The sequence below is a fragment of the Oncorhynchus tshawytscha genome, linkage group LG20 (genome assembly GCF_018296145.1).
Source record: "Oncorhynchus tshawytscha isolate Ot180627B linkage group LG20, Otsh_v2.0, whole genome shotgun sequence".
NCBI classification, from domain to species: Eukaryota; Metazoa; Chordata; class Actinopteri; order Salmoniformes; family Salmonidae; genus Oncorhynchus; species Oncorhynchus tshawytscha.
In genome coordinates this window covers 7,307,614-7,335,129 of record NC_056448.1, presented here as the reverse complement: position 1 = coordinate 7,335,129, position 27,516 = coordinate 7,307,614, and the positions used below count along the sequence as shown (strand labels likewise).

Below are 27,516 nucleotides of genomic sequence, written 5' to 3'. Positions count from 1 at the left end.
AAGCCATCTGGGGGACCATGATGCACTGCTTCTGCATCTTCTTGTGTTGGGTTGCATAATGTTTCGGGTCCTGCATCGCTTCAGGTCAACAGGCGTTTCATCCCAATCGATGTATTGGCATGCAGAACAGTTGTTCGTTGAAACACCATTGTGTCACGACCACAGTCTTACTAAAGTTGAAGTGATTATTCCCTCATAATATATGCCACCCAGCGCATACTTTTCCATTGCAATAAAGTGAGTACTAGTGCTATAGGTGCTATATACTTGTGTTCATCCTGTTAAAAGTCAATGAGAGCATAAAGGACATAAAGCAAACAAATTGTGGTAAAATAGTTTATAGACCAGTAATCCGTATCTGAAATATAGCAATTCAAGCAGTAGATCACTCTGTTTTATGTACACTTTAGTCTTTTTTTTACCCTCACTTTTTCTTGTGGTGCATTTCTCAGCCTGACCTTGTGTGTGTAGTTTTTGAATGATCAATTCTATTAAAAGTTTGAAATAAGGGTCATCATAATAATTGATTGGCTGAAACATCTCTGGATATAAAAGCTGGTGTTCTGACCCTCATTTGTCCATTAGTGATGAGGATGGATCCTTCCTCTCTTCTCTCTGTACACTCATTCTTTTCCTCTCATTTTGACTCCCTAGCCTTTTATACTTAGTCACTTCCCTATCCTTTCTTTTCTCCTTACCTTTTTCATCTTCTACACTTTCATTTCTATAATTGCCCCTACCAGGTAGGTCAAGTTTTTCAGAAGACTTCAGCACATTTTACAGTGCATCCCTCCCCGCACGAACAACTGATCTCAGGTGCTGAAGAGGCATTTCGGGGCTTACGCCAACACATGCATGTTCCACTCTCCACTCTATACAGTTCAAACACGTCAGGATCAAAACAGATTCCATTCATCACCACACTAGGGGTCTTCCAGGTCCTTTAACTGCCGTCATACCTCTTTAATATCTCTTTTATACCTCACTTTTTTTTCAATTTTTTCATTTATTTTCCCTCTTGTTTGCTGCTTCTTCTAACACTTGTTTTGAGCGTCCGTTTTTATCTTTCTCTCTCCTTCCATATCTGGGCCCCACACTCCACACACTACCACTCAGTCCTCCGCAGTCTTTAGAAGGAGTGTCCTAATTCATGGTGTCCTTCCCTACTCTTCCTCTTTTTAAAATTCACAAGAACCAAAAGCACTTCTTCCGGCTCTTCTTGCCGCTGTGAGGGGGGCGTGCCGGTGTCACCGGCAGGGGTGAGTCCTGGCGGTGTGGCGTGGTGGGCTGGGGGGTCACAGCGGCTAGGGGGGAGCCCTCTGGAGGGTCTCCTACCCGCCACGTGCGGGTTACTGCCCCCTCCTGCAGCCGGAAGTCATGCTCCACACTGCAGAGAAGAGACAGAATGATTAAGTCACAAATACCCGCCTCTCACTATCATGTCAACCTGAACTGTACTATACTGGCTTTGATATTTTCTTTTCACATTGGGTGCGTTCATAAATTCACTCTTGCAATCTACTCCGATATTACTGAGCTCTGGTTTGAGAGTCCCAGAGCTCAGAATAATTGATGCATGTACAAACAACCTACACCTGGTTGTTATGACAGGTTTCAGTAAACATAAAAAAACTCAATTCAATTCTTGCCAGTAAAACAGTTAAAGTCACTGGCCCTCTAGATAACATGAAAACAGTCGAACCAGCTCTGCTAAGGTAAGTCAAATGTTCAGAGTAAAGTCTTCTCTCATTTACTGTATGTCTGGATGTAGCTAACAAGCTAGCCAGCTTTAGCCAGTTAGCGTCGGTGCTTGACTGCCATTGTGTGATCAGAATGCTAGGATCAACCCTACTCTTCACCCAGAGCGTCCAGTGTGTGGTCTGACTGCTCTGAGAGTGAAAAGCTCTGAATTTATGAACAGACAATCTGACAATGCTCTGAGTCTATGAACACTCCAGAGCGCACTCTGGAGGCAATTTACGAACACATCCATTGTCCTTTCCTGCTTGGTTCCAACAACTATGGTGGATGAGTAAGGAAGTCAGCACAGTACAGCCTGGCTCGGCTTGGTTCAGCTTGGCTCCATAGTGTGAATAAACCAAAAGAGGGGTAGAAAAATCAAGAGAAAAAGGAAGAAAAATAAAAAGGCAGCTAAGATGCTGATTCGGTGGTGACTGTATAGCTTTAGGGCCTAGTATGTAGGAGTAGAGTCAGGTTTAAATGCTGATGCACCCCCTCCACAGTCTATAAGCTATTCAGGTGAGGCATTAATAAATAAACACATCATAGATAAAGAAAAGTCTATAAGGATCGTATTTACCTGCAGCTACACGTTCAGTAAACTGAATTGTGCCTCCCCCTGCAAGCATATTTTATATTTTTTTACTTTGCTGCTTGCTGTTCTTTCTGATTATGCAGTGAGTGTCCTAGTTAGGTGGAGTTTCTCATCACAGCATCACTCCTCCCTCTTTCAGTGGGAGGAGAGAGAGAGAGAGCGAATGAGTGGGATAGAGAGATGCAGAGGGCGAGACACAACAGCAGGACCCTGAGCTTCAACAGCAGAACAATGAGATGTATCAGGAGCTTCATATTCTTCTCAATTCATACTAGACATCCGGCTTAGCCTCCCACACACACACACACACACACACACACACACACACACACACACACACATATAGTCGCTCGCTCACCAGCCACTTCAGTTATTCAAACGCACAAGAACACTCAAGAATTTAGGCACTCAGACAGACACAGGCAGGTAGAGTAATGGACAAAAGGCAGGCAAAAGTACAGACAGAGTATCTCAAAGAGGATTTCATCCATCCCCACTGTATACTACTGTAGAAGAAGGTATACCACTGTACAGAAGGTGGGGAAAAGTCACTTCAAAACCAAACCTCTTTTCGCTCTAAAATGTAAAGAGTCTATCCATGGAAGCATAGGGGACTGCTGTGTGACTGACTGCTAAAAGCTTCAGATAAAAACACAGACCAACTCCAGCAGCGCTTAAATTGTGGTGAGACAGCCTCAAACACTAGCTGAGTAGCCTGCCCCATCCCAACACACACACACACACACACACACAAACATGCCCCTCTGTACGTGCCACCACTATCCCAAGACAGCATCCCACCAGAGTTCCCCAGTGAGATGTCCTATGTTCCTGCTGTGTAAATGAAAAGCCCCAGTCTGTGGCCCCAGCGTGATCAACGCTCGATAGGCACTGGAGGGAGCTGTCCGCCCTCAACCTTAATTATCTCAGCTAGCATCGAGCATCAAGAAGCCTACTTAGTGACTACTGTGCTGTGGCACCAAACACAACACACACACACACACACACACACACACACCGTGCATGCAAGCACACACATACACTCCTACCCCTTTGCTGTGCTACTGATGTGCTCTCCTAAAAGATGTTTTAACCCTCAAGCTACAGACTGGGGTCAATTTGACACAAGAGGCATAATTTTGATCTTAGCCCAAATGTGGTTTATTCAATTCTTATTTTTTTTTCATGACTGTCAATCAACTTGTTCTTAACAAATCTAAATTATTGTTTTGTGTGGACTTAGTTTAGTGAGTCCTTTTGGGTCATTTTGACCGCAGCCAAAAACACCTATTTCGGCCTATAGTAATTTGATAAATTACTATCATATTTTTTGGAATCTATGTTTTTTTATGTAAACATATTACAAGTTATCCATATACAGCCAGAAGGTGGAGGGGGACCAGTATCAGTGATTGTGATCAGATAGACAGCTCATCTGCAGAGATACAGTGCCTTGCAAAAGTATTCATCCCCCTTGGCATTTTGCCTATTGCATTACAACCTGTAATTTAAATGGGTTTTTATTTGGATTTCATGTAATGGGCATACACAAAATAGTCCAAACTGGTGAGGTGAAATGAAAAAAAATACTTGTTTCAAAAAATTCAAAAAAAATGTACAACGGAAAAGTGGTGCATGCATATACATATGTATATGCATATGTATTCACCCCCTTTGCTATGAAGCCCTTAAATAAGATCTGGTGCAACCAATTACCTTCAGAAGTCACATAATTAGTTACATTGCACACAGGTGGACTTTATTTAAGTGTCACATGATCTATCACATGATCTCAGTAGACATACACCTGTTCTGAAAGGCCCCAGAGTCTGCAACACAACTAAGCAAGGGGCACCACCAAGTAAGCAGCACCATGAAGACCAAGGAGCTCTCCAAACAGGTCAGGGACAAAGTTGTGGAGAAGTACACATCAGGGTTGGATTATTTAAAAAAATCTGAAACTTTGAACATCCCACGGTGCACCATTAAATCCATTATTAAAAAATGGAAAGAATATGGCACCAAAACAAACCTGCAAAGAGGGTGTCACCCAACAAAACCCACGGACCAGGCAAGGAGGGCATTAATCAGAGAGGCAAAAAAAAGACCAAAGATGACCCTGAAGGAACTGCAAAGCTCCACAGCGGAGATTGGTCCTATCTGTCCATAGGACCACTTTAAGCCGTACACTCCACAGAACTGGGCTTTATGTAGAGTTTGTCAGAAAAAATACATTGCTTAAGAAAAGAATGAGCCAACACGTTTGGTGTTCGCCAAAAGGCATGTGGGAGACTCCTCAAATATATGGAAGAAGGTACTCTGGTCAGATGAGACTAAAATTGAGCTTTTTGACCATCAAGGGAAATGTTATGTCTGGCGCAAACCCAACACCTCTCATCACCCTGAGAAGTACATCCCCACAGTGAAGCATGGTGGTGGCAGCATCATGCTGTGGGGATGTTTTTCATCAGCAGGGACTGGGAAACTGGTCAGAATTGAAGGAATGATGGATATGGCTACATACAGGTAAATTCTTGAGGGAAACCTGTTTCAGTCTTCAAGAGATTTGAGACTGGGGAGGAGGTTCACCTTCCAGCAGGACAATGACCCTAAGCATACTGCTAAAGCAATACTCGAGGGGTTTAAAGGGAAACATTGAAATGTCTTGGAATGGTCTAGTTTAAGCCCAGACCTCAATCCAATTGAGATTCTGATATGACTTAAAGACTGCTGTACACCAGCAGAACACATCCAACTTGAAGGAGCTGGAGCAGTTTTGCCTTGAAGAATGGGCAAAAATCCCACTGGCTAGATGTGCCAAGCTTATAGAGACATACCTCAAGAGACGTGCTCTTGAGGTATGTCTCTATTGCTGCAAAAGGTGTCTCTACAAAGTATTGACTTTGGGGGGAGGGGTGAATAGCTATTCACGCTCAAGTTTTCATTTTTTGGTCTTATTTCTTGTTTGTTTCACAATAAAACATATTTTGCATCTCCCAAAGTGGTAGGCATGTTGTGTAAATCAAATGATACAACAAATCAATTTTAATTCCAGGTTGTAAGGTAACAAAATAGAAAAAAATGCCAAGCGGGTGAATACTTTCGCAAGCCACTGTATATTGCGCCCCATGTACTCACCTAAGATTGTACTTTGCTATACCACGTACAGTATCTTATGACTTTGTAAAAAAAAAACTAAATTACCTTATTTCTGTGCACATAAAAATGTACTGATGGTATATAAAATCTGCCAATTGTAATAAATAATTGATTGACCTGCAATACACTCCGAATCAACACATATTCTCTGAAAAGTATTTCTAAGGCAAATCCAGGTTTCTCTGGTCATAATATTAAAGGGCGACTGCACTTCCTGATTTGGTCTTGTTTTTCATCAATGCTCAACGGCCATGACTTGAAGAGTTGACTTGAATGCCGGTCTTGACTCAGCTCAGCTGTGCTACAACACAATATTCTATAACTGGCTAGTTTTGTCTCATCTCTCCTTATGTCCGCTGTTAGATCTTTCCCGGGGGACAAATCCCAGAACTACTAATATCTCTACAACAGGTGTAGGCTACATGTGGACATTGCACAAATATCACCTAGCTTGAGTGTAGATACATTTAACAACGACAATCAATGAGTGTGTTGAGATTACAATGACACAAATGTTCTGCTATAAATATCATATTGATGTGCTTATACAGCCTAGACTTAGCTAATAAATAATAATACGTTGTGTGTAGAAGTTTGTAGAGTACAACTTTAGGTGTCTAACCAGAACTAGAATGGCATTCTATTTGTCCATTTGGACAAATCTAAGGATTTGTCTGTCTAACCACACACTGACATGCACAGCTCTTTGGGTGAGGCTCTGTCTCCAGTGGGTGAGGAAGTCCCTTCCATTTATGTGCAGGTGGCAGGAGGATTGGAGTGCATGACATTCCATCCTGGATATGACAGTGTTTTCCCATAGAGATAGATAGAGGACTCATCTTTGTACCTGTGCCATTAAAGTGCATGTGATAGCATGGGCAGAACCATTGAGGCTATCTCCAATAAGAAGTAATCCGTTTTCTTCTTCACGATTGGCTGATCCCTCCTGATGACCCAGTGGGACATGACTCTAACCGGGTCACCAGGAGGGATCAGCCAATGAATTTGGAAGTCCCATCCAGTTGACTACATTAAAATGGTGGAAGCCCTCTTAAACGGAAGCAAACGGAACAAAACAGGGATAAACATACCTGAATTTGTCCAATAGAAACTCTTGTTTGCAACTGTTGGACTAAAGATTACACCCTAGATCAGGTAGATGCAGGCAAGAGTGTGCAAGGCGGTATTGAATGTGTCACTGTCTGTCACCTTGATTACTCAAATGTTTCTTTTGACCTGTGCACCTACGTTGTAAACTTTCATTCATAGATTAGGTTGTAGCAACCTCATGATGGGTACAGGGAAAATTAGAGTTTCATGTAGTATCTTAAAACCTATCGATGTTACATTGAGCTGGGTGAATGGAATGTGAATGACAGTCATCCAATATGCTGTAATAGAAATAAGGCCATGCTCATAAAAATAAAAAAAATTGGCGTCCCACATTTTAAATGGCACCGACCGCCACTGAGCTATATACAGGGAGTACCAGTTCCCAGTGGGCAGGTTTGGGGAGTAAAGGATGACATGTAATCCGTTTACATGCAATCTGTTACATGTAAATGTTTTTAAAAAACGGTCACTTTTATCTGTTAAGTTACCAGCAAAAATATTGTAATCAGATCACCGATACTTTTGAAAAACTAGATTCATTCGAGAATTACTTTTAAATTCTGAAAGAACGTTTGCAAAATAATATCTTTGACACTTTTCTGTTTTCTCAATTACATTCAAATCAGCATTGAAAAAAGGCGCAAGTTTAAGTTTGTTCGACCTGAGCGAGTCTGACCAGAAGTCAGAGACCAATATGATGACACACACCAAATGTGTTTGATGGATCCTGGGAAAAGAGCAGGAATAGGCTTTTGTAGGCAACAGTCCAAGCTATGTCTTCCAATTGTGCGACTGCTGTCGGCATCCAAAGATTATCCAATTTAAATAAACGCTTGGAGGTAAGGATGACAGTAGTGGTGTAGTCTACTGCGATACGGATATCACGTATTATTGATATCTACATAGCGCATTGATGTGAATCATACAGCTGCTCTCTCATTTAGCTATTTGCGCCTTAAGGGTTGTGTTTGTTGTGGATGGCTGTTCACAAGTCTAAATGTGTATTTGAACCCAATAATGGTTGCATTCAAGAAGTTTAAACTGCCTATCGATCATTGTTTTTGAAACCAGTGGACAGCCAGTGAAAAATGTGCTCTTGCAACAGTTGCATAGTGCAGATAAAAGCTTATGGAATAAAAGTGAGGATTTTGCCGATTAAAAAAAAAATCCATAGGCCTAATGGACAGATGCTCAAACTCGCACACTTTTGATAGACTTAAAGGGACAATCCATTTTTTGATTTATAAATTATACATACAGTACCAGTCAAAGGATTGGACACACCTACTCATTCAAGGGTTTTTCTTCATCAAAATATGAAATTACACATAAGGAATAAAGTAGTAACCAAAAAATAGTAAAACAAATCAAAATATATTTTAGATTGTAGATTCTTGAAAGTATGGGACATTTATCCAAAAAGTACGATCTTTGTCCCCATGTACAGTTGCAAACCGGCGGTTTTGGAGCAGTGGCTTCTACCTTGCTGAGCGGCCTTTCAGGTTGTCGATATAGGACTTGTTTTACTGTGGATATAGATACTTTTGTACCTGTTTCCTCCAGCATCTTCACAAGGTCTTTTGCAACAAAGTACGTTCATCTCTAGGAGACAGAACGCGTCTCCTTCCTGAGCGGTATAATGGCTGTGTGGTCCCATGGTGTTTATACTTGCGTAATATTGTTTGTACAGATGAACGTGGTATCTTCAGGGGTTTGGAAATTGTTCCCAAGGATGAACCAGACTTGTGGAGGTCTTGGCTGATTTCTTTTGATTTTCCCATGATGACAAGCAAAGAGGCACTGAGTTTGACGGTAGGCCTTAAAATACATCCACATGTACACCTCCAATTGACACAAATGATGTCAATTAGCCAATCAGAGGCTTCTAAAGCCATTACATTATTTTTGGGAATTTTAACTTATTGTATGTTATTTTCTGACTCACTGGAATTGTGATACAGTGAATTATAAGTGAAATAATCTGTCTGTAAACAATTGTTGGAAAAATGACTTGTAATCATGCACAAACTTTCCATAACTATAGTTTGTTAACGAAATTTGTGGAGTGGTTGAAAAAATAGTTTTAATACCTCCAACCTAAGTGTATGTAAACTTCAACTGTATATAAAAATATATATTTTCTAAATAACATTTAGTTCACATTTCTATTTCCTCTTTACAATCATTTGAATGATATTTTGATTTAATCTTCAGTTTGTGTTGGAAAGAGAAGGGTTAATGTCTAATCATTTTTTCTTCTTCTCTTGTGGTCTCTGGATAGAAAAACCTAGCTAGCTCAGCCATTGGCTAGCCCTCCAGAAGCTGGAAAGAAGGCCTTTACCATTTAATTATATTAAATCAGAATTGTGCAGTGAGAGTGGAATGAACCAATCACATTTTGACTTGTAATGGATGGAACCATTCAAAATAAGTCACGTGTGAGAGCACGAGAGCAAATAATCAGTGGTGCAAGCTGTACTTTTCCCATGCTAACGCTTGTAATGTTAGCTAGCTTGTGTTGTAGTAGTGTGACAATGGTGACGGTGGCTTCCGCAGCTGTTATTAACTTCAACGTGGATGTTGTTGATCATTTTTTAATATCACCCTTTTTAAGATTAACTTTCAAACTTCTTTCAAACAAATTATCGCCGTTTGGTGAGTGGCACTGTTTTTTTTGTTGCAGCTTGCTTGCAAGCTAATTCTTTCTTTCTTTTTTTCACCTTTATTTAACCAGGTAGGCCAGTTGAGAACAAATTCTCATTTACAACTGTGACCTCGTCAAGATAAAGCAAAGCAGTGCGACAAAAACAACAACACAGAGTTATACATAAACAAACGTACGGTCAATAATACATTAGAAAAAAAGAAAGAAAAATCTATGTACAGTGTGTGCAAATGTAGAAGACTAGGAAGGTAGGCAATAAATAGGCCATAGAGGCGAAATACTTACAATGGTCTTTGAAAATAATGACTGTGTAACGTTGTTGAATTTAAACTTTAGATCACTGGTTAGTGTGATGAACGTGATAAAATATATTTGCAATGGGAAGTAATTGCTGGTATGTTCATTTCATTTTGGAAATGAAATAGTTGTGTCACGTTTTAGAGAAGACCCAAATTCGAGGTACAGAATGGCAGGCAGTCTCAGGGTCAGGGCAGGCAGAGGTCAAAACTGGGAAAACTAGAAAACAGGAACTAGAAACAGGAGCAAGCCCCATTCACCTCTCTGATTCAGAGAGGTGAGGGGTTGGGTTAAATGCGGAAGATACAGTTTGGTTGAATGAATTCAATTGTGCAACTGACTTGGCACCCCCTTTCCCCTGGTGTGATAGTGGTGTCAGGCTACCATAGGTTGTGTAAACAGTGTGATTTGTTTTGCTGGTCGCATTATGTTATACATGTGTCCCTGTTGGTTCTGTCTCTGTGTGAGCGGCAACCCGGCAACCAGGCCTGTTTGATTAATTCATGATGTCTTCAAAATGCATTGCTCCTCACTAGAACTACAATGGTCTATCACATCCTCACACGGTCTCACTTATCATTGCAATGTGGATGACACTCAACTACTTTTCTCCTGCCTGGCAGTTATCTCAGCTTGGATGTCGACAGGAGGTCAGGTCCAGCTCTGCCCAGTCCAAGCTCTTCTCTGTCCTGGCACCCCAATGGTGGAATCAGCTTCCCCCTGAAGCTAGGACAGCAGAGTCCCTGCCCATTGTCTGAAAACATCTGAAACCCTACCTCTTCAAAGAGTATCTTAAATAAATCCACAGCAATCCCCTCACACCCCCTCTTCACCCCTGTTAGTCCAAGAACTGATGCTCTGGTAACATTTGCAACACCTGATATAGAGGTCCTGGATGGCAGGGAGCTTGGCCCCAGTGATGTACTGGGCCGTCCGCACCACCCTCTGTAGCGCTTTGAGGTTGAAGGTGGTGCATTTGCCATACAAAGTGCTGAAGCAGCCAATCAAGATGCTCTCGATGGCGCAGCTGTAGAACTTTTTGAGGATCCGAGAGCCCATGCCAAATCTTTTCAGGCGCTGTTGTGCCCTCTTCACGACTGTGTATATGGACCATGTTAAGTCCTTGGTGATGTGGATGCCAAGGAACTTGAAGCTCTCGACCCGCTCCACTACAGCTCCGTCGATGTGGATGGAGGCGTGTTCTTTCCTCTTTCTCCTGTAGTCCACAATCAGCTCCTTGGTCTTACTGACATTGAGGGAGAGGTTGTTGTCCTTGCACCACACTGCCAAGTCTCTGACCTCCTCCCTATAGGCTGTCTCATCGCTTCAGTGATCAGGCCTACCACCATCATGTCAGCAGCAAACTTGATGATGGTGTTGGAGTCGTGCGTGGCCACACAGTTATGGTGAACAGGGAGTACAGGAGGGGACTAAGCACGCACCCCTTATGGGCCCCCGTGTTGAGTTGAGTCCCTCCAGTTGCAGAGAGAGTACCCGAGCTTGGTGATAAGCTTGGAGGGGACTCTGGTGTTGAACGCTGAACTGACATTTATGAACAGCATTCTCACATAGTTATTTCCCTTCTTGTCTAAGTGGGAGAGGGCAGTGTGAAGTGCAATTGAAATTGCGTCATCTGTGGATCTGTTGGGGCGGAATCGGAATTGTAGTGGGTCCAGGGTGTCTGCAATGATGGTGTTGTGTGTTATGACCAGCCTTTCACAGCAATTCATAATTACGGCTGTGAGTGCTGCAGGGCGACAATCATTTCGGCAGGTTACCTTGGGAACAGGGACTATGGTGGTCTTTTTATTTATTTATTTCACCTTTATTTAACCAGGTAGGCCAGTTGAGAACAAGTTCTCATTTGCAACTGCGACCTGGCCAAGATAAAGCATAGCAGTGTGAGCAGACAACACAGAGTTACACATGGAGTAAACAATAAACAAGTCAATAACACAGTAGAAAACAAAGGGGGGAGTCTATATACAATGTGTGCAAAAGGCATGAGGAGGTAGGCGAATAATTACAATTTTGCAGATTAACACTGGAGTGATAAATGATCAGATGGTCATGTACAGGTAGAGATATTGGTGTGCAAAAGAGCAAGTAAATAAATAAAAACAGTATGGGGATGAGGTAGGTGAAAATGGGTGGGCTATTTACCAATAGACTATGTACAGCAGCAGCGATCGGTTAGCTGCTCAGATAGCTGATGTTTGAAGTTGGTGAGGGAGATAAAAGTCTCCAACTTCAGCGATTTTGCAATTCGTTCCAGTCACAGGCAGCAGAGTACTGGAACGAAAGGCGGCCAAATGAGGTGTTGGCTTTAGGGATGATCAGTGAGATACACCTGCTGGAGCGCGTGCTACGGATGGGTGTTGCCATCGTGACCAGTGAACTGAGATAAGGCGGAGCTTTACCTAGCATGGACTTGTAGATGACCTGGAGCCAGTGGGTCTGGCGACGAATATGTAACGAGGGCCAGCCGACCAGAGCATACAGGTCGCAGTGGTGGGTGGTATAAGGTGCTTTAGTGACAAAACGGATGGCACTGTGATAGACTGCATCCAGTTTGCTGAGTAGAGTGTTGGAAGCCATTTTGTAGATGACATCGCCGAAGTCGAGGATCGGAAGGATAGTCAGTTTTACTAGGGTAAGCTTGGCGGCGTGAGTGAAAGAGGCTTTGTTGCGGAATAGAAAGCCGACTCTTGATTTGATTTTCGATTGGAGATGTTTGATATGAGTCTGGAAGGAGAGTTTGCAGTCTAGCCAGACACCTAGGTACTTATAGATGTCCACATATTCAAGGTCGGAACCATCCAGGGTGGTGATGCTAGTCGGGCATGCGGGTGCAGGCAGCGATCGGTTGAAAAGCATGCATTTGGTTTTACTAGCGTTTAAGAGCAGTTGGAGGCCACGGAAGGAGTGTTGTATGGCATTGAAGCTTGTTTGGAGGTTAGATAGCACAGTGTCCAATGACGGGCCGAAAGTATATAGAATGGTGTCGTCTGCGTAGAGGTGGATCAGGGAATCGCCCGCAGCAAGAGCAACGTCATTGATATATACAGAGAAAAGAGTCGGCCCGAGAATTGAACCCTGTGGCACCCCCATAGAGACTGCCAGAGGACCGGACAGCATGCCCTCCGATTTGACACACTGAACTCTGTCTGCAAAGTAATTGGTGAACCAGGCAAGGCAGTCATCCGAAAAACCGAGGCTACTGAGTCTGCCGATAAGAATATGGTGATTGACAGAGTCGAAAGCCTTGGCAAGGTCAATGAAGACGGCTGCACAGTACTGTCTTTTATCGATGGCGGTTATGATATCGTTTAGTACCTTGAGTGTTGCTGAGGTGCACCCGTGACCGGCTTGGAAACCAGATTGCACAGCGGAGAAGGTACGGTGGGATTCGAGATGGTCAGTGACCTGTTTGTTGACTTGGCTTTCGAAGACCTTAGATAGGCAGGGCAGGATGGATATAGGTCTGTAACAGTTTGGGTCCAGGGTGTCTCCCCCTTTGAAGAGGGGGATGACTGCGGCAGCTTTCCAATCCTTGGGGATCTCAGACGATATGAAAGAGAGGTTGAACAGGCTGGTAATAGGGGTTGCGACAATGGCGGCGGAAAGTTTCAGAAATAGGGGTCCAGATTGTCAAGCCCAGCTGATTTGTACGGGTCCAGGTTTTGCAGCTCTTTCAGAACATCTGCTATCTGGATTTGGGTAAAGGAGAACCTGGAGAGGCTTGGGCGAGGAGCTGCCGGGGGGCAGAGCTGTTGGCCGAGGTTGGAGTAGCCAGGCGGAAGGCATGGCCAGCCGTTGAGAAATGCTTATTGAAGTTTTCGATAATCATGGATTTATCGGTGGTGACCGTGTTACCTAGCCTCAGTGCAGTGGGCAGCTGGGAGGAGGTGCTCTTGTTCTCCATGGACTTCACAGTGTCCCAGAACTTTTTGGAGTTGGAGCTACAGGATGCAAACTTCTGCCTGAAGAAGCTGGCCTTAGCTTTCCTGACTGACTGCGTGTATTGGTTCCGGACTTCCCTGAACAGTTGCATATCCCGGGGACTATTCGATGCTATTGCAGTCCGCCACAGGATGTTTTTGTGCTGGTCGAGGGCAGTCAGGTCTGGGGTGAACCAAGGACTGTATCTGTTCTTAGTTCTGCATTTTTTGAACGGAGCATGCTTATCTAAAATGGTAAGGAAGTTACTTTGAAAGAATGACCAGGCATCCTCAACTGACGGGATGAGGTCAATGTCCTTCCAGGATACCCGGGCCAGGTCGATTAGAAAGGCCTGCTCACAGAAGTGTTTTAGGGAGCGTTTGACAGTGATGAGGGGTGGTCGTTTGACTGCGGCTCCGTAGGGGATACAGGCAATGAGGCAGTGATCGCTGAGATCCTGGTTGAAGACAGCGGAGGTGTATTTGGAGGGCCAGTTGGTCAGGATGACGTCTATGAGGGTGCCCTTGTTTACAGAGTTAGGGTTGTACCTGGTGGGTTCCTTGATGATTTGTGTGAGATTGAGGGCATCTAGCTTAGATTGTAGGACTGGCGGGGTGTTAAGCTTATCCCAGTTTAGGTCACCTAACAGAACAAACTCTGAGGCTAGATGGGGGGCGATCAATTCACAAATGGTGTCCAGGGCACAGCTGGGAGCTGAGGGGGGTCGGTAGCAGGCGGCAACAGTGAGAGACTTATTTCTGGAGAGAGTAATTTTCAAAATTAGTAGTTCGAACTGTTTGGGTATGGACCTGAAAAGTATGACATTACTTTGCAGGCTATCTCTGCAGTAGACTGCAACTCCTCCCCCTTTAGCAGTTCTATCTTGACGGAAGATGTTATAGTTGGGTATGGAAATCTCTGAATTTTTGGTGGCCTTCCTGAGCCAGGATTCAGACACAGCAAGGACATCAGGGTTAGCAGAGTGTGCTAGAGCAGTGAGTAAAACAAACTGCTTAAAACATGTAGGTATTACAGACTGGGTCAGGGAGAGGTTGAAAATGTCAGTGAAGACACTTGCCAGCTGGTCAGTGCATGCTCTGAGTACACATCCTAGTAATCCATCTGGCCCTGTGGCCTTGTGAATGCTAACCTGTTTAAAGGTTTTATTGGCTACGGAGAGCGTGATCACACAGTCGTCCGGAACAGCTGGTGCCCTCATGCATAGTTCAGTGTTGCTAGTCTCGAAGCACGCATAGAAGTATTTAGCTTGTCTGGGCTTGCATCACTGGACAGCTCGCGGCCAGGTTTCCCTTTGTAATCCAGTTTGCAAGCCCTTGGTAAACTCTGCTTTACCAACCCCAAATACTCCCACACAACGTCTTCTTGTGTCTCCACCAGATGGAGACTACAAGTGTAATGGCTGCACTAAATGCCCTGGCACTTACAAATGTAGATCATTCAAAACACCCCCAAACAAGGAAACAGATCCAAATCAAAGGTGTTACCACATGCTCCACTAAGTCAGTTATTTATCTGATAACCCTTCCTTGGTAAAAATTATGTGGGCAAAACTAAGCGCGAGGAGAGGGTGACCGTGACAATTTATTATTAAAACGAGAGGCCGCCTGGATTTCTTATTTAAAGACCCTTGCTCCCTTCGGTCTAAACTTAAAGTTTGATCTGAAGCCATTCTTGTGATTGTTGTGTTCTATTTATTTCTGTAAATCAACCAAGTCACAGCCAGCCCTGATTACAGACACCTTTGTGTGTCCTTTCAAACCATATAAACTAGTGACCCGCAGTGCTTGTCAATATACCCTGAAGACGAAAGCTTGGATGTTGAAACGTTGGTTATAAAATTATTGCATCTGAGCTCCTGGAGTGTGTGGCTCTCCTTTTCTTTTCAAGTTTGCAAGCCCTGCCACATCCGACGAGCATCAGAGCCGGTGTAGTAGGATTCGACCTTGGTCCTGTATTGACACTTTACCTGTTTGATGGTTCATAAGCGGGCGTAGCAGTATTTCGTATAAGCGTCTGGATTAGTGTCCCGCTCATTAAGTTGCAGCTCTAGCCTTTAGCTCAGTGCGGATGTTGCCTGAAATCCATGGCTTCTGGTTGGGATATGTACGTACGGTCACCGTGGAGACAATGTCGTCAATGCACTTATTAATGAAGCTGGTGACTGATGTGGTAAACCCCAGAACATATTCTAGTCTGTGCTAGCGAAACAGTCCTGTAGCTTAGCATCCGCTTCATCGGACCATTTCCATATTGAGCGCGTACTTCCTGTTTGAGTATTTGCTTGTAAGCAGGAATTAGGAGGATAGAGTTACATGCTGACCACACTGCTCGCGTCGCTTGTGCAAGCGTTACAAAATAAATGTACACATACATGTTATTCAAACATTGCACCCACACTGCTCGTGTGCGTCAGCGAGCATCTGCGTAGACGGGCGCTAAAATAGAAGCCCTTTTCGGTCGTAGGAAATGATGGCAGAAACATAATGTACAAAAAAGTTACGATCAGCGCCAAAAAAGACACAAAATTGCACAATTGCGGTTCCTGACCAATTGTGCAACTTTGTGTCTTTTTTGGCGCTGATCGTAACTTTTTTGTACATTATGTTTCTGCCATCATTTCCTACGACCGAAAAGGGCTTCTACACATCAGAACAATTAAGTCACTAACCTCCATTAGGACGAGAACTTCTATTTCAATGAGTCGGAGGCGAAAGACATATTGATTATTGCGGACCAGGCCCAAATCCCCAATACTCGAAGAAGGAAGAGATGGTGCTATAGAGGCTGGCTTGCTGGATACCTGACGAGACTACGTCGGAGAGTGTTCCCTCCGGCGCCATTATGACTGCTCATAAATAGCTATGACCATGTAAAAAAATCTAAATGACCTAAGATACACACTTAGTTTCACTCAAAACAGCTCATAAAGGTATGTCAGTAGTATGAATACTTGGTATGAATACTTGGTAGAACTGTAATACAGAAACTAGCTACCCGATGAAGATACAAATTGTTCTAAAAATTATTATTCTACTGGAAATGTTATACAAATACCAGAATTCCTATAATATCCTCTAATATTCTACATGTGCAACTTGTTGTGATATTTTGGGAGCTATACCATTTAGTTTTGAAGTGACATAGAAGATTTTGGCATGCTTTTTGAAGCATGCTCCCATAGCCCCTATACGACTCCCATTATTTCACTAACTAATACTGGCTGTCGGGTTAATAAAGAAAGCGAAGACATATTTTTTGGTCAATGTCTTCCAGGATCACTTTTTAAGTGAATTTAATAACTTTTTTTCAATACAATTTCAAAAGTTTGTATACTGCCCCTTTTAAATGGCAGTTGTTTTTAACCACATAAATATGACAATTAATATTTACTTCAAAATTCTGAAAACTAAATGATACTAATCAAATGATGGTAAATAAGTGTCTTAGTACTAATGTGGATTGTACTTTGGAAGAATGCTGCACATTATATGAAGGAAAAGTGCATATTTTCGTTAAGCAAAAATAAAAGTATATTTTGGTCATTTTTATATCAGATAACATTCATTACATGTATAATGTTGTTTCGATAAGAAATAAGATGATATTTTGCTATGATTGTTGCTTTTTCCAATAGTTTCTTCTTGGGGTCAAAATGACCCCAGTTGGTAATCTCTGTATGTATAATATTTTGGTAGCTTGAGGGTTACGGAAAAGCTGTGTGGGTACATACAATTCAGTAATAATGGTTGTGTTGCAAATTATACTTCACTGCAGAGTGAGTCTAGATTCTGATTGTGAGATCTTAGAGAACATTATTGGTATGGGATTCTTTACATGGGATTGTATCACTGATATGCATCTATACAGAATATACAGAATTTCTGAAGATATCGTTATGTAAAAAAGTTTTTGAATATACTATAAGATGTTATCTTATAGTGTAAGACAATATTTGACGGTTTTCTGAATTTTTCTTGATTCTCTTGAAGGGGGTTTTGAGGTGAATACAGCCACAGCCGGAGAGACCTATAGGGACTAGAGATGGGCTCAAAGAGACCCCCCCACCCCAAATGGGAATGTTCCTCAATACCGAAAAGGTTTTAGCAGCAAACCATTCCATTCCTACTGAGTGGCCTGACCTCACTTTTGCTTGTTTCCACAGCTGGGTAGTACTGTATGTTGAAACAAAACAAATAAGGTGACGAGTAGTGACCTTGCTCAAGGGCACCACAACAGCGTATCCCACCAGGGACTTGGATCAGCAACTTTCTGGTCACAAACGCACTAGTTGTCCTAACCCCAAGGTCTTACGGTATACTGTAAACACAAGAACACAACTATATTAAGGGACAACCAAGGTGAATGTCAGATCGTCTGGGATGAAACATGATTTTGTCCTATGAAAATGGGCTCTGGTGGATTAGATAGCAAAATGGCATCAGCATTTCCCCTTTATAATCACAGATCACTATGTTTATTTCGGTGTTTACCTGTATTTTATAGTGCCTTCAGAAAGTATTCATACCCCTTGACTTATTCCAAATTCAAAAAACACAATACCCCATAATGACAAAGTGAAAACATGTTTTTTGAAATGTTTGCACATGTATTGAAAAATAAATACAGAAATATCTAATTTACATAAGTGTTCACACCCCTGAGTCAATACTTTGTAGAAGAACCTTTGGCAGCAATTACAGCTGTGAGTTTTCCTGGGTATGTCTTGGATTGTGCAACATTTCCCCATTACTCTTTTCAAAATTCTTCAAGCTTTGTCAAACTGTTTGTTGATCATTGCTAGACAACCATTTTCAGGTCTTGCCATAGATTTTCAAGCAGATTTAAGTAAAAACTGTAACTCAGCCATTCAAGAATATTCAATGTTTTCTTGGAAGCAACCCCACTGTAGATTTGGCCTTGTGTTTTAGGTGAACTTATCTCCAAGTCTTTGGTGGAAAGCAGACGGAACCAGGTTTTCCTCTAGGATTTTGCCTGTGCTTAGCTCCATTCTGTACATTTTTTTATCCTGAAAAACTCTCTAGTCCTTAACGATTACAAGCATACCCATAACATGATGCAACCACCACTGCTTGACAATATGGATAGTGGTACTCAGTAATGTATTGGATTTGCCCCAAACATCACACTTTATAATCAGGACAAAAAGTGAATTGCTTTGCCACATTTTTTGCAGTATTATTTTAGTGCCTTGTTTGCAAACAGGATGTATGTTTTGGAATATTTGTATTCCGTACAGGCTTCCTTCTTTTTACTGTCAATTAGGTAAGTTATGTGGTGTAACTACAATGTTGTTGATCCAGCCTCTGTTTTCTCCTGTCACAGCCATTAAACTCTGTAACTGTTTTAATGTCCCCATCTGCCTCATGGTGAAAAATCCCTGAGCGGTGTCCTTCCTCTCCGGAAACTGAATTATTTGCGAGACATTGGAAAACCTCCCTGGTCTTTGTGGTTGAATCTGTGTTTGAAATTCACTGCTCGACTCGGGGAGCTTACTGATAATTGTATGTGTGGGGTATAGAGATGAGGCAGTCATAAAAAAAATAATTTGAACACTATTATTGCACACAGAGTAAGTCCATGAAACTTTTTATGTGACTTGTTAAGCAATTTATTTTGTCCTGAACTTATTTAGGCTTGCCATAACAAAGGGGTTGAATACTTATTGACACAAGACATTTCAGCTTTTCATTTTTGCGGAATTTGTAAACATTTTGAAAAAACATAAATCCAATTTGACATTGTATGTAGGCCAGTGTTAAAAATAAATAAAAAATAAAATAAAATCAATTTTAAGTTCTGGCTGTAACACAACAAAATATGGAAAAAGTCAAGGGGTGTGAAATACTTTCTGAATGTACTGTATATATTGGAGATGAAATTAAAGATGGTAAAATTACAGAGGCCATAAAGTGTTATACTCACCATCTGTGCTTGGTGATAGGGGGCATCGCGTAGGCAATTTTTGACTCAGGTGGGAGATTCCCCATGTCTCAAGGCATACATTTGATATTATATTCATATTTAGGAGTAGCTAGCAGTTACAGTACAGCAGGGGATGGCCATCTCTTATTGTCTTATTACGGCATTTGCCATACAAGTGAGAGGAGAATTTCTTACACATTTACCAGCAACAAGATACTGTATCTTTGTAGTTCTCTCCAAGGAACCCGAACTTAATATGCTAAAAGAAAATGTAATTTTATTTTAGTGAGAAACTAAACTGAACAGTCAATCTATTCAGAAAATCATTGTGCTAGTGGTTCAGGGGCTTCAACTCTCCCTCTGTCTCTCCCTCTGTCCCTCCCTCTGTCCCTCCCTCTGTCCCTCCCTCTGTCTGTCCCTCTGTTCCCCCCCGCCCCCTCTCCAACTCTCCTGGCCTATCTTCTTCTCCTCCTCCATCCCGCGCTCTCTCTTTCTGTCTGTCTTGTTTTGTTGTTTTTCTTTTTACTAAAGGAGACCGCATCCGCAGGGTTGCAATTTTTGTAGGTTGTTATCCTTTTTGTTTAGACTCTCCAACAGTATGTTATCAAGTGCTGCTGGACGACAGTGGCATTAGATATGACCTTTCAAACTGCACATTTAGTAAGTAGAACTAAGACAAGGGGGGGGGGGGCTGCACTTTCAGTATACAGCTTTAAGTCAGCAGCCTCATGGGATTCTCCTAACATACTAAAGCACACACATGCGGTGGAATAGATGCAAGATGCCCTTGTGTATGTCTGAGACTAACTGCTGCGCTGCTGAGCTATTGACTGATAGCTTCTGGAGCGGAAGAGGCTGATGGATGGATGAATGGGTGGATGGATACAGAGGATATTTCAGGGGGAGAGGTGTGACAGACACTTCACTGGTGGTATGGAGGAATGGGTAAGAGAGAGAGAGGTAAATATCACTTAGGATCTCTCCTTCTGTCTCTCCTATTCACTCACACATGAACACACTCTTAGCTACCATGTGGAGCTTCCTTTTTTGTTCTTTTTTTTTTTTAGCCTTTTTACATTTTCGGAGTGTGAAGGTTAAGATGATCCCAAGGGAAGAGGCAGACATAGGGTTGAGGAAGGGGGGAGGAGGAGGAGTTGAGCTGTGTGCAGAGATGCAGAAAATGGGGAACAGGTTGAGAGGAATGAGCAGGAACACACTTAATGCTCCTCAACATTTGACATCCTCGGGCGACTGACAGCGGACGGCAGTCACCGACGGCTGAGGGGCACATCAATGTGACCACAGTGTTTTTAAAATGGTGCTTTGTCGAAGGGATGGAAGGGAGGAATGAATGCTGAGAACTAGGTAGGCTACAGTCCAAAAGGGGCAATATTGATTTGTAAAAGGAAGAGTGAAATGAAATCACACTTGAATAATTTACAGAAAGCAATCAGACCTATTCTTACTATATTTAGACTTCAGATTCTTTTCAGCATCTAATACCTCTCCCAGGCTCTCACCACCATAAAAAATACTTTTAGACGGCTGAAGCAAGCACACAAAATCTATTTTTAGTTATTGAATGTATGTATGTAAATTAGAAGGGAATACATCTGTATTGAGCTTACATGATTTGTTTGACTTTATTCGACTAGTAGACCCATGCTTCTCATATTGCATCCAAATAGCCTATTCATCCTCTTATATTAAGATATTAGTTATTTCCTATAGAGGCAGCAGATTGGGGATTGTGCTAATGTAAGCGGTTTAGCTAGGCTAAATTAGGTGTGGGTGTAATATGAGTGTGATTTAGTATTTATATGACACAGCCACATTATGCAGTTTATCCCTGTTCTGGACGCCACTCTTGATTTTCCCCTCGCTTCACTGTTTCAAAGACATGATGGCATGCATGACAAGGATGGATACCATCTGGCCTCACTATTGGCATGAGCAGTATCTGTGATTATTGCCAAAGACAGCATAAACAACCCAGCTAGCACACAGCGTTCTGAGAACCATACCTCACTATTGGCATGAGCAGTATCTGTGATTATTGCCGAAGACAGCATAAACAACCCAGCTAGCACACAACGTTCTGAGAACCATACCTCACTATTGGCATGAGCAGTGTCTGTGATTATTGCCAAACACAACATAAACAACTCAGCTAACACACAATGTTCTGAGAACCATAGGTTTCTTAGAGCTTGGTGAGAGCGTTGTTGTCCTATGGTTATTTTGCATACAACCTTCCCACAATGTTCTGTGAATGGTGCAAGGATACCCAGCTAGCATATAACATTCTCAGAACCATGTGTTTCTTAGGTGGGAATTTCAGTACTTCAGCATAACATTTCCTACAGGTTTCCTAATGGTTCTTTTTAAAGTCATGTTCTCAGAACATTAAGAAAACTGTCCATAAAAACCACAAGAAAACATTAGTAACATTCAAAGAACGTTCTAAGAATGTTATTTAAAAACATATAATTTCCGTTTTCAGCGTCAACAAACTCTCTCTATCTTCTATCTTGTAGTGTGTTTAGGGGTTTTGGCCACGCCCACTCATTGGCCATACCTGATCTTAATGAGAGCTTGTTTCCTTTGAAATGGGGTCTGTTTGAATAGACAAAAATGAACAGCTTTGTATTAGTTACTAAAAAAATATTTAACCTTTATTTATCCAGGTTTGGATCAAAGCTATTTTTCAAGAGAAACCTGGTCCAACCCAAGACAGCAACAGGGAGAACAATGTTTGAGACAAATATCAGACATACTGTAAGAAATTAGACATAGACACACCAACCTGGTGGCACAGTGGACTAATTTCATGGATAGAGAACAAAGGTTATAGATTTGAATTTCACTGACGCCATGCCAGAATTAATGCATGATTAATGCCTAAGCAAATTAATTTCCATGTGTCCTATCTGTGCTTGGAGTTCAAAAACAGTTAACCCCAGCTAAGCTAGTGGTGTTATTAAAAGTCTTATTGAAACATGTTCCCAGAATGTTTTTAAAAAATTCTGTTTTATCATGGCTTTGTTCCCAGAACCAATTGGGAAACCAAAAACGTACATTCCCACAACTTCCAAGGAACCAAATGTGCTAGCTGGGAAGGGCTCTATATCTCACTCCCTCTCTCTCTCACCCTCAGTGAACAGACTTTCACCACCCACACTCACATACCCACACCCACACAAATAACACACACACACAAAGGAGCATAACCACTTTCAGAAATAAACGCATGCACTCACATACATACACATACTGTACAACAATGCAATTTTACAATGAAATACACCATTATATTAATGTGATTATGGATCCTTGGTTTAATGCAATAACAACATGTGACATTATAATATCTCACAGTGTGCGTTATTGTATGCCATTAAGTTCAATTGAAGGTGTCTGTAGATGCTGTAACTCAATTATAATGCGTTGCGTATCTCGGTGTGTGAACAGCTAGATCATGCTGGCTGAGCATTATATCCCTGTGTTATTCATCTGAATGGGAAGTGAACCTACAGTGTTTTCTCACCTCTTCCCTGTGAGCTGCCTGTTGCTTCATGGCCTGGATGCCTCCGAAGGAAAGATGGATTACATTAGGAGCACAGCGCACAGCCGACTCTGCCCTTTGCACACACACACACACACACACACACACACACACACACACACACACACACACACACACGGTTGCGCACACACATGCACGCATACATACGCACACCATCTACTCCATTAGCAGCTTCATCCACAGGCTGCTAACTCAGACGCGCTGGGTCGGAAATCCCTGACAGGATAGTTAGCGAAAGGTCAGTGTGAAGAATCTGACAAATCCCTTTTTTAGAAAAACCTGATGCCTACACATCTAGTTCTGCAGAATGCCCACCACCAGTCTATCAGTCAGAGCTTTACTCTCTGCCTTTCTGGTCTTGACTTTGTGCTGCGTGCGCGCAGACACAAACATTCTCTCTCTCATTTGTTGAAGCCTAATGTGATTTCCTATTCTGCCACGACTTTCACTACCGTTTACCATCATTTCAGGCACCGTCATTGTTGTCAATGTTTAATGAATGACCTTAGGGTTGGCACCGGGTGAGAAGCCTTCCTCCCAGAGATGTAGTCACACATAAAGTTCATCTTGGTCAGTAAGTGTCTGTGAGGTTGGTTAAATGCATAACCTACGAGACTAGAGGATGAAGAATATAGTGTTTTACGCTGCTGTATTGTAAAGCAGGTTTTTGATTTGTCAGGGCCTAGGGAAATATTTGATTCTAATTCATTCTGATATCAAGGTGGAAAACAAACCGATAAGTAACCCATCTACATGGTAACCATTCCTCTCACCTCCTGTAGTCTCCCTTCAGCTATCCTCCCTTCCCCTCATCTCTTCTCTACTCTACTCCTCTCCTTTACTCTCGCTTCCTCTCCTCTTCTTCCCCCTCTCCTCTCTTCCCCTTCCCCTCCCTCTGAGTATGCACCGAGCTTCCCCCCCATCATCCCTCATCCCTCTTTAGTTGTGAAATGTATATTCCACGGAGCAGAGAAGCGGGAGGCGAAAGTGACACAGCCAACCTAATGAAGGAGGTGGCCATCCCTGACGTCTATGAAAGACCATATTTCTCAGGATCAATCCGCTACAATACCCAGCTGTCACATCCTATGGGCAATCCGCCTTGACAGAGAAACATTTAATGTGGTTGCCAAGCCCTGCTCCGACTCAGGCTCCGCACATAGGAAGTGAGGGAGATGCCAACAAAGAGATGTGAACCCAAAACACGGGAACCATAGTAGCACTCTGGGTCTCTGGTGCTCTGCAGCCAGCCAGAAGCACATTATGGAGGTCATAAGATGAGGGAAAGAGGTCCCTTGCACCACAGCTGATGTCCCTAAAGGCACTCTTGAGTGACAGAAGGAGATGCGGTGCTTTGTTTCTACTAGATTCTACACTTAGCAGTGCTCTCACATGCACGCACACACACACTCACACTCACACACTGCATTTTAATTACAGCACAGGAACTGGCAAGGAACCGAGACCTTGATGCTTTGAGTGAGTCGTGTCCTTTTAAAAATTCATTTAATTCAGTAAAAGTCTATCAATTCCTGTCATTCCTCTCAGGTTTTTAAACATGCAGAGAGCGTAGAGCGCTCAGTCACAAGGACAGCTCAGTCCAGCCCTCTGGCTCCGATCCTTCACACACCGACCAGACGGGTCCTGAGGAGAGAGGTTTTTACCTCTATTATTACTTTTTAAAATCTTTTAACGTGTTGATGAATATTTAATGCAGATGAATATTTCACTGCGGCACACGGCAGTCAGGAGTTGAGAAAAGAGATGCTGAGAAAGAGAGCGAGGGGAGTGAGAGAGAGAGAGTGAAAGAGACATTGAGATGCAAGGAGAGTCCACCTCTTCTTCCACCAACATGCAGTCTCGCTACTCCTCTCTGCCCCACCCAGCTCTCCTCTCCTCTGGTGCATTATCAGTCAGAGGACAGGACAGTACAGTGTCGGAGAGCCGAGTAATGTCACCCAGGGTTGTATCAGTGGAGTTCTGCTGCGGAAAGTGCTGAGTCATGATGTGTGTTGAGTCATGATGTGTGTGTGCAGTGTAGGAGAGCGATGAGTTGGTAGGCGCTGTCAGGGGATGTTTATCTCAAACCAATGAGATGGATCATTACGAGTCCACCCTCACTCCAGTGATTCTACCCTCCGCCCCCCGTCCCCCCGTCCCCCGTCGCCCCACAGACCCAGCCGAGACTGCTATTCTCTTCCGCAGTCGCAAGACACTCTACACTTCAAGGGTGCATTGACGCGCTTCAAAACTTTGGAAACGTATTCGAGGTCAAAGGTTCACACGGGACTAAAGGAGTCTCAGACAGAGGACAATCTACGAACCTGAATGAAAGCCATTGCTATCACACAGTGTATGAGCTGATAAAAGCCAGCAAAGCAAGATGGGGAAAAAAAAACCTCAGCAGCCATTCTATAGCGCTTATCTGCAGTTCACTGAGTACGATATGAAGGATTGTCCTCGCAAACCATAGCTAAGACTCTTAGGAGCTACTCACAGGAAATCGAAACTTACTCCAAAGAGTGGCTTCATTTTTTCTCAACATTAAACAAATGAATCCTAGTCTAGGGCCCCATCGGCTTCCACAAGAAAGGTGCATCAATAAACAATATCTTGTGAGGTGGAGACAGAGGTTTGGTCAGCGATGTGATTAGGCTGTTGTCCCCGTAAACCCTGTAGGGATCGAAGCACAAGAGTTCGCTGCTATATAACTCAAGCTTTGTTCCATAAATATGCCATTAGCAAAATGCATAATAGGGAGGACTTTTAGATTCCAAACTCTACTCACTAATTAACACTCCTGCACGCCTCACAATGATATTCACATATTAATATGCAGTTAATGCGCCACGGGTGCTGGATAAATAATATCAGATACAAGCATTCCTGTACTTTTACAGATACCAACTTTAGAGGAAATACACTGGAAACAAATGTAGCATTTACTTGTCGAGCCGCAATGCAATTTGTAACTATGTTACATTTTTGGTGCAATTGTGTCTACATTTGCATTGCTTAAAGTTTTCAAATAGCATTTTTAAGTAAAGGCTTCTTTTAAAGGAAATATTCTGAAGAAACTATAGAACAAAGGTTTATGTCTGTCTATTAAGCTCATTGACCAACATTTCTCACACTTAAGAGTCATTCCCAGTGGCCAAAACTAGTAACAATGTCGTCAGTCTGGCATCTTTTTTTATGACAACACTTTTCCTGATGGGTTGGAGTGCGCAGTATTCACCTGCATATATAGGTGACGAGTTTCAGGAAACTAGGCATATGTCGCGTATCACTACTTTACAGTAGAGGTGTTGTTTTTGGCAGGAATGCATTCTGGAACATGTGAACTTTCAAGTGCCTTAATAACAAACTTGTATTCCATCTGTAAATACAAATTAAATTGTTAAATTTAGTTGGTTTAGCCACGGAAAAAGACAGGGACTTTCCCGCTAGCCATGATTGGCTGAGATAATGGATGGGCTGGGCATGCCGAGAAATTAGTTTGGATGGGTCTGCCATGTAGCACACTTCTGTCTATAACATGAGCTGGTCAGTATGTGTAGGTCAAATCAAAACAAATGTTATTTGTCACATATCCATGGTTAGCAGATGTTAATGTGAGTGTAGCGAAATTCTTGTGCTTCTAGCTCCGACAATACAGTTAAAACCAACAAGTAATCTAACCTAACAATTCCACAACAACTACCTTATACACACAATGTAACGGAATGAATACGAATAGGTACATAAAAATATATGAATGAGTGATGGTACAGAACGGCATAGGCAAGATGCAGTAGATGGTATCGAGTACAGTATATTGCATATGAGATGAGTAATGTAGGGTATGTAAACATTCTATGAAGTGGCATTGTTTAAAATGGCTAGTGATACATTTTATACATCAATTTTTACATTATTAAAGTGGCTGGAGTTGAGTCAGTATGTTGGCAGCAGCCACTCAATGTTAGTGGTGGCTGTTTAACAGTCTGATGGCCTTGAGATACAAGCTGTTTTTCAGTCTCTCGGTCCCTGTTTTGATGCACCTGTACTGACCTCATCTTCTGGATGATAGCGGGGGGAAGAGGCAGTGGCTCGGGTGGTTGTTGTCCTTGATGATCTTTATGCCCTTCCTGTGACATCGGGTGGTGTAGGTGTCCTGGAGGGCAGGTAGTTTGCCCCCGGTGATGCGTTGTGCAGAACTCACTACCCTCTGGAGAGCCTTACGATTGTGGGCAGAGAAGTTGCCGTACCAGGCGGTGATACAGCCCGACAGGATACTCTCGATTGTGCATCTGTAAAAGCTTGTGAGTGCTTTTGGTGACAAGCCAAATTTCTTCATCACCACGCTGTCTGTGTGGGTGGACCAATTCAGTTTGTCCGTGATGTGTACGCCGAGGAACTTAAAACTTACTACCCTCTCCACTACTGTCCCGTTGATGTGGATAGGTGGGTGCT

General features: G+C 42.6%; 1 protein-coding gene across 2 annotated transcripts in view; it reads right to left on the bottom strand.

Moving 5' to 3' along the window:
* Nucleotides 1-325: 325 nt before the first annotated feature.
* The window catches only part of LOC112214474 (proline-rich protein 36), a 52,569-nt gene continuing 25,378 nt past the window's right edge, over nt 326-27,516 (bottom strand). For both annotated transcript variants that reach the window (XM_024373243.2, XM_042302112.1), the window contains exon 4: nt 326-1,387. In XM_024373243.2, the coding sequence (XP_024229011.2) occupies nt 1,186-1,387 (202 nt within the window). In that variant the 3' untranslated portion in view covers nt 326-1,185. The remainder of the gene's footprint in view (nt 1,388-27,516) is intronic.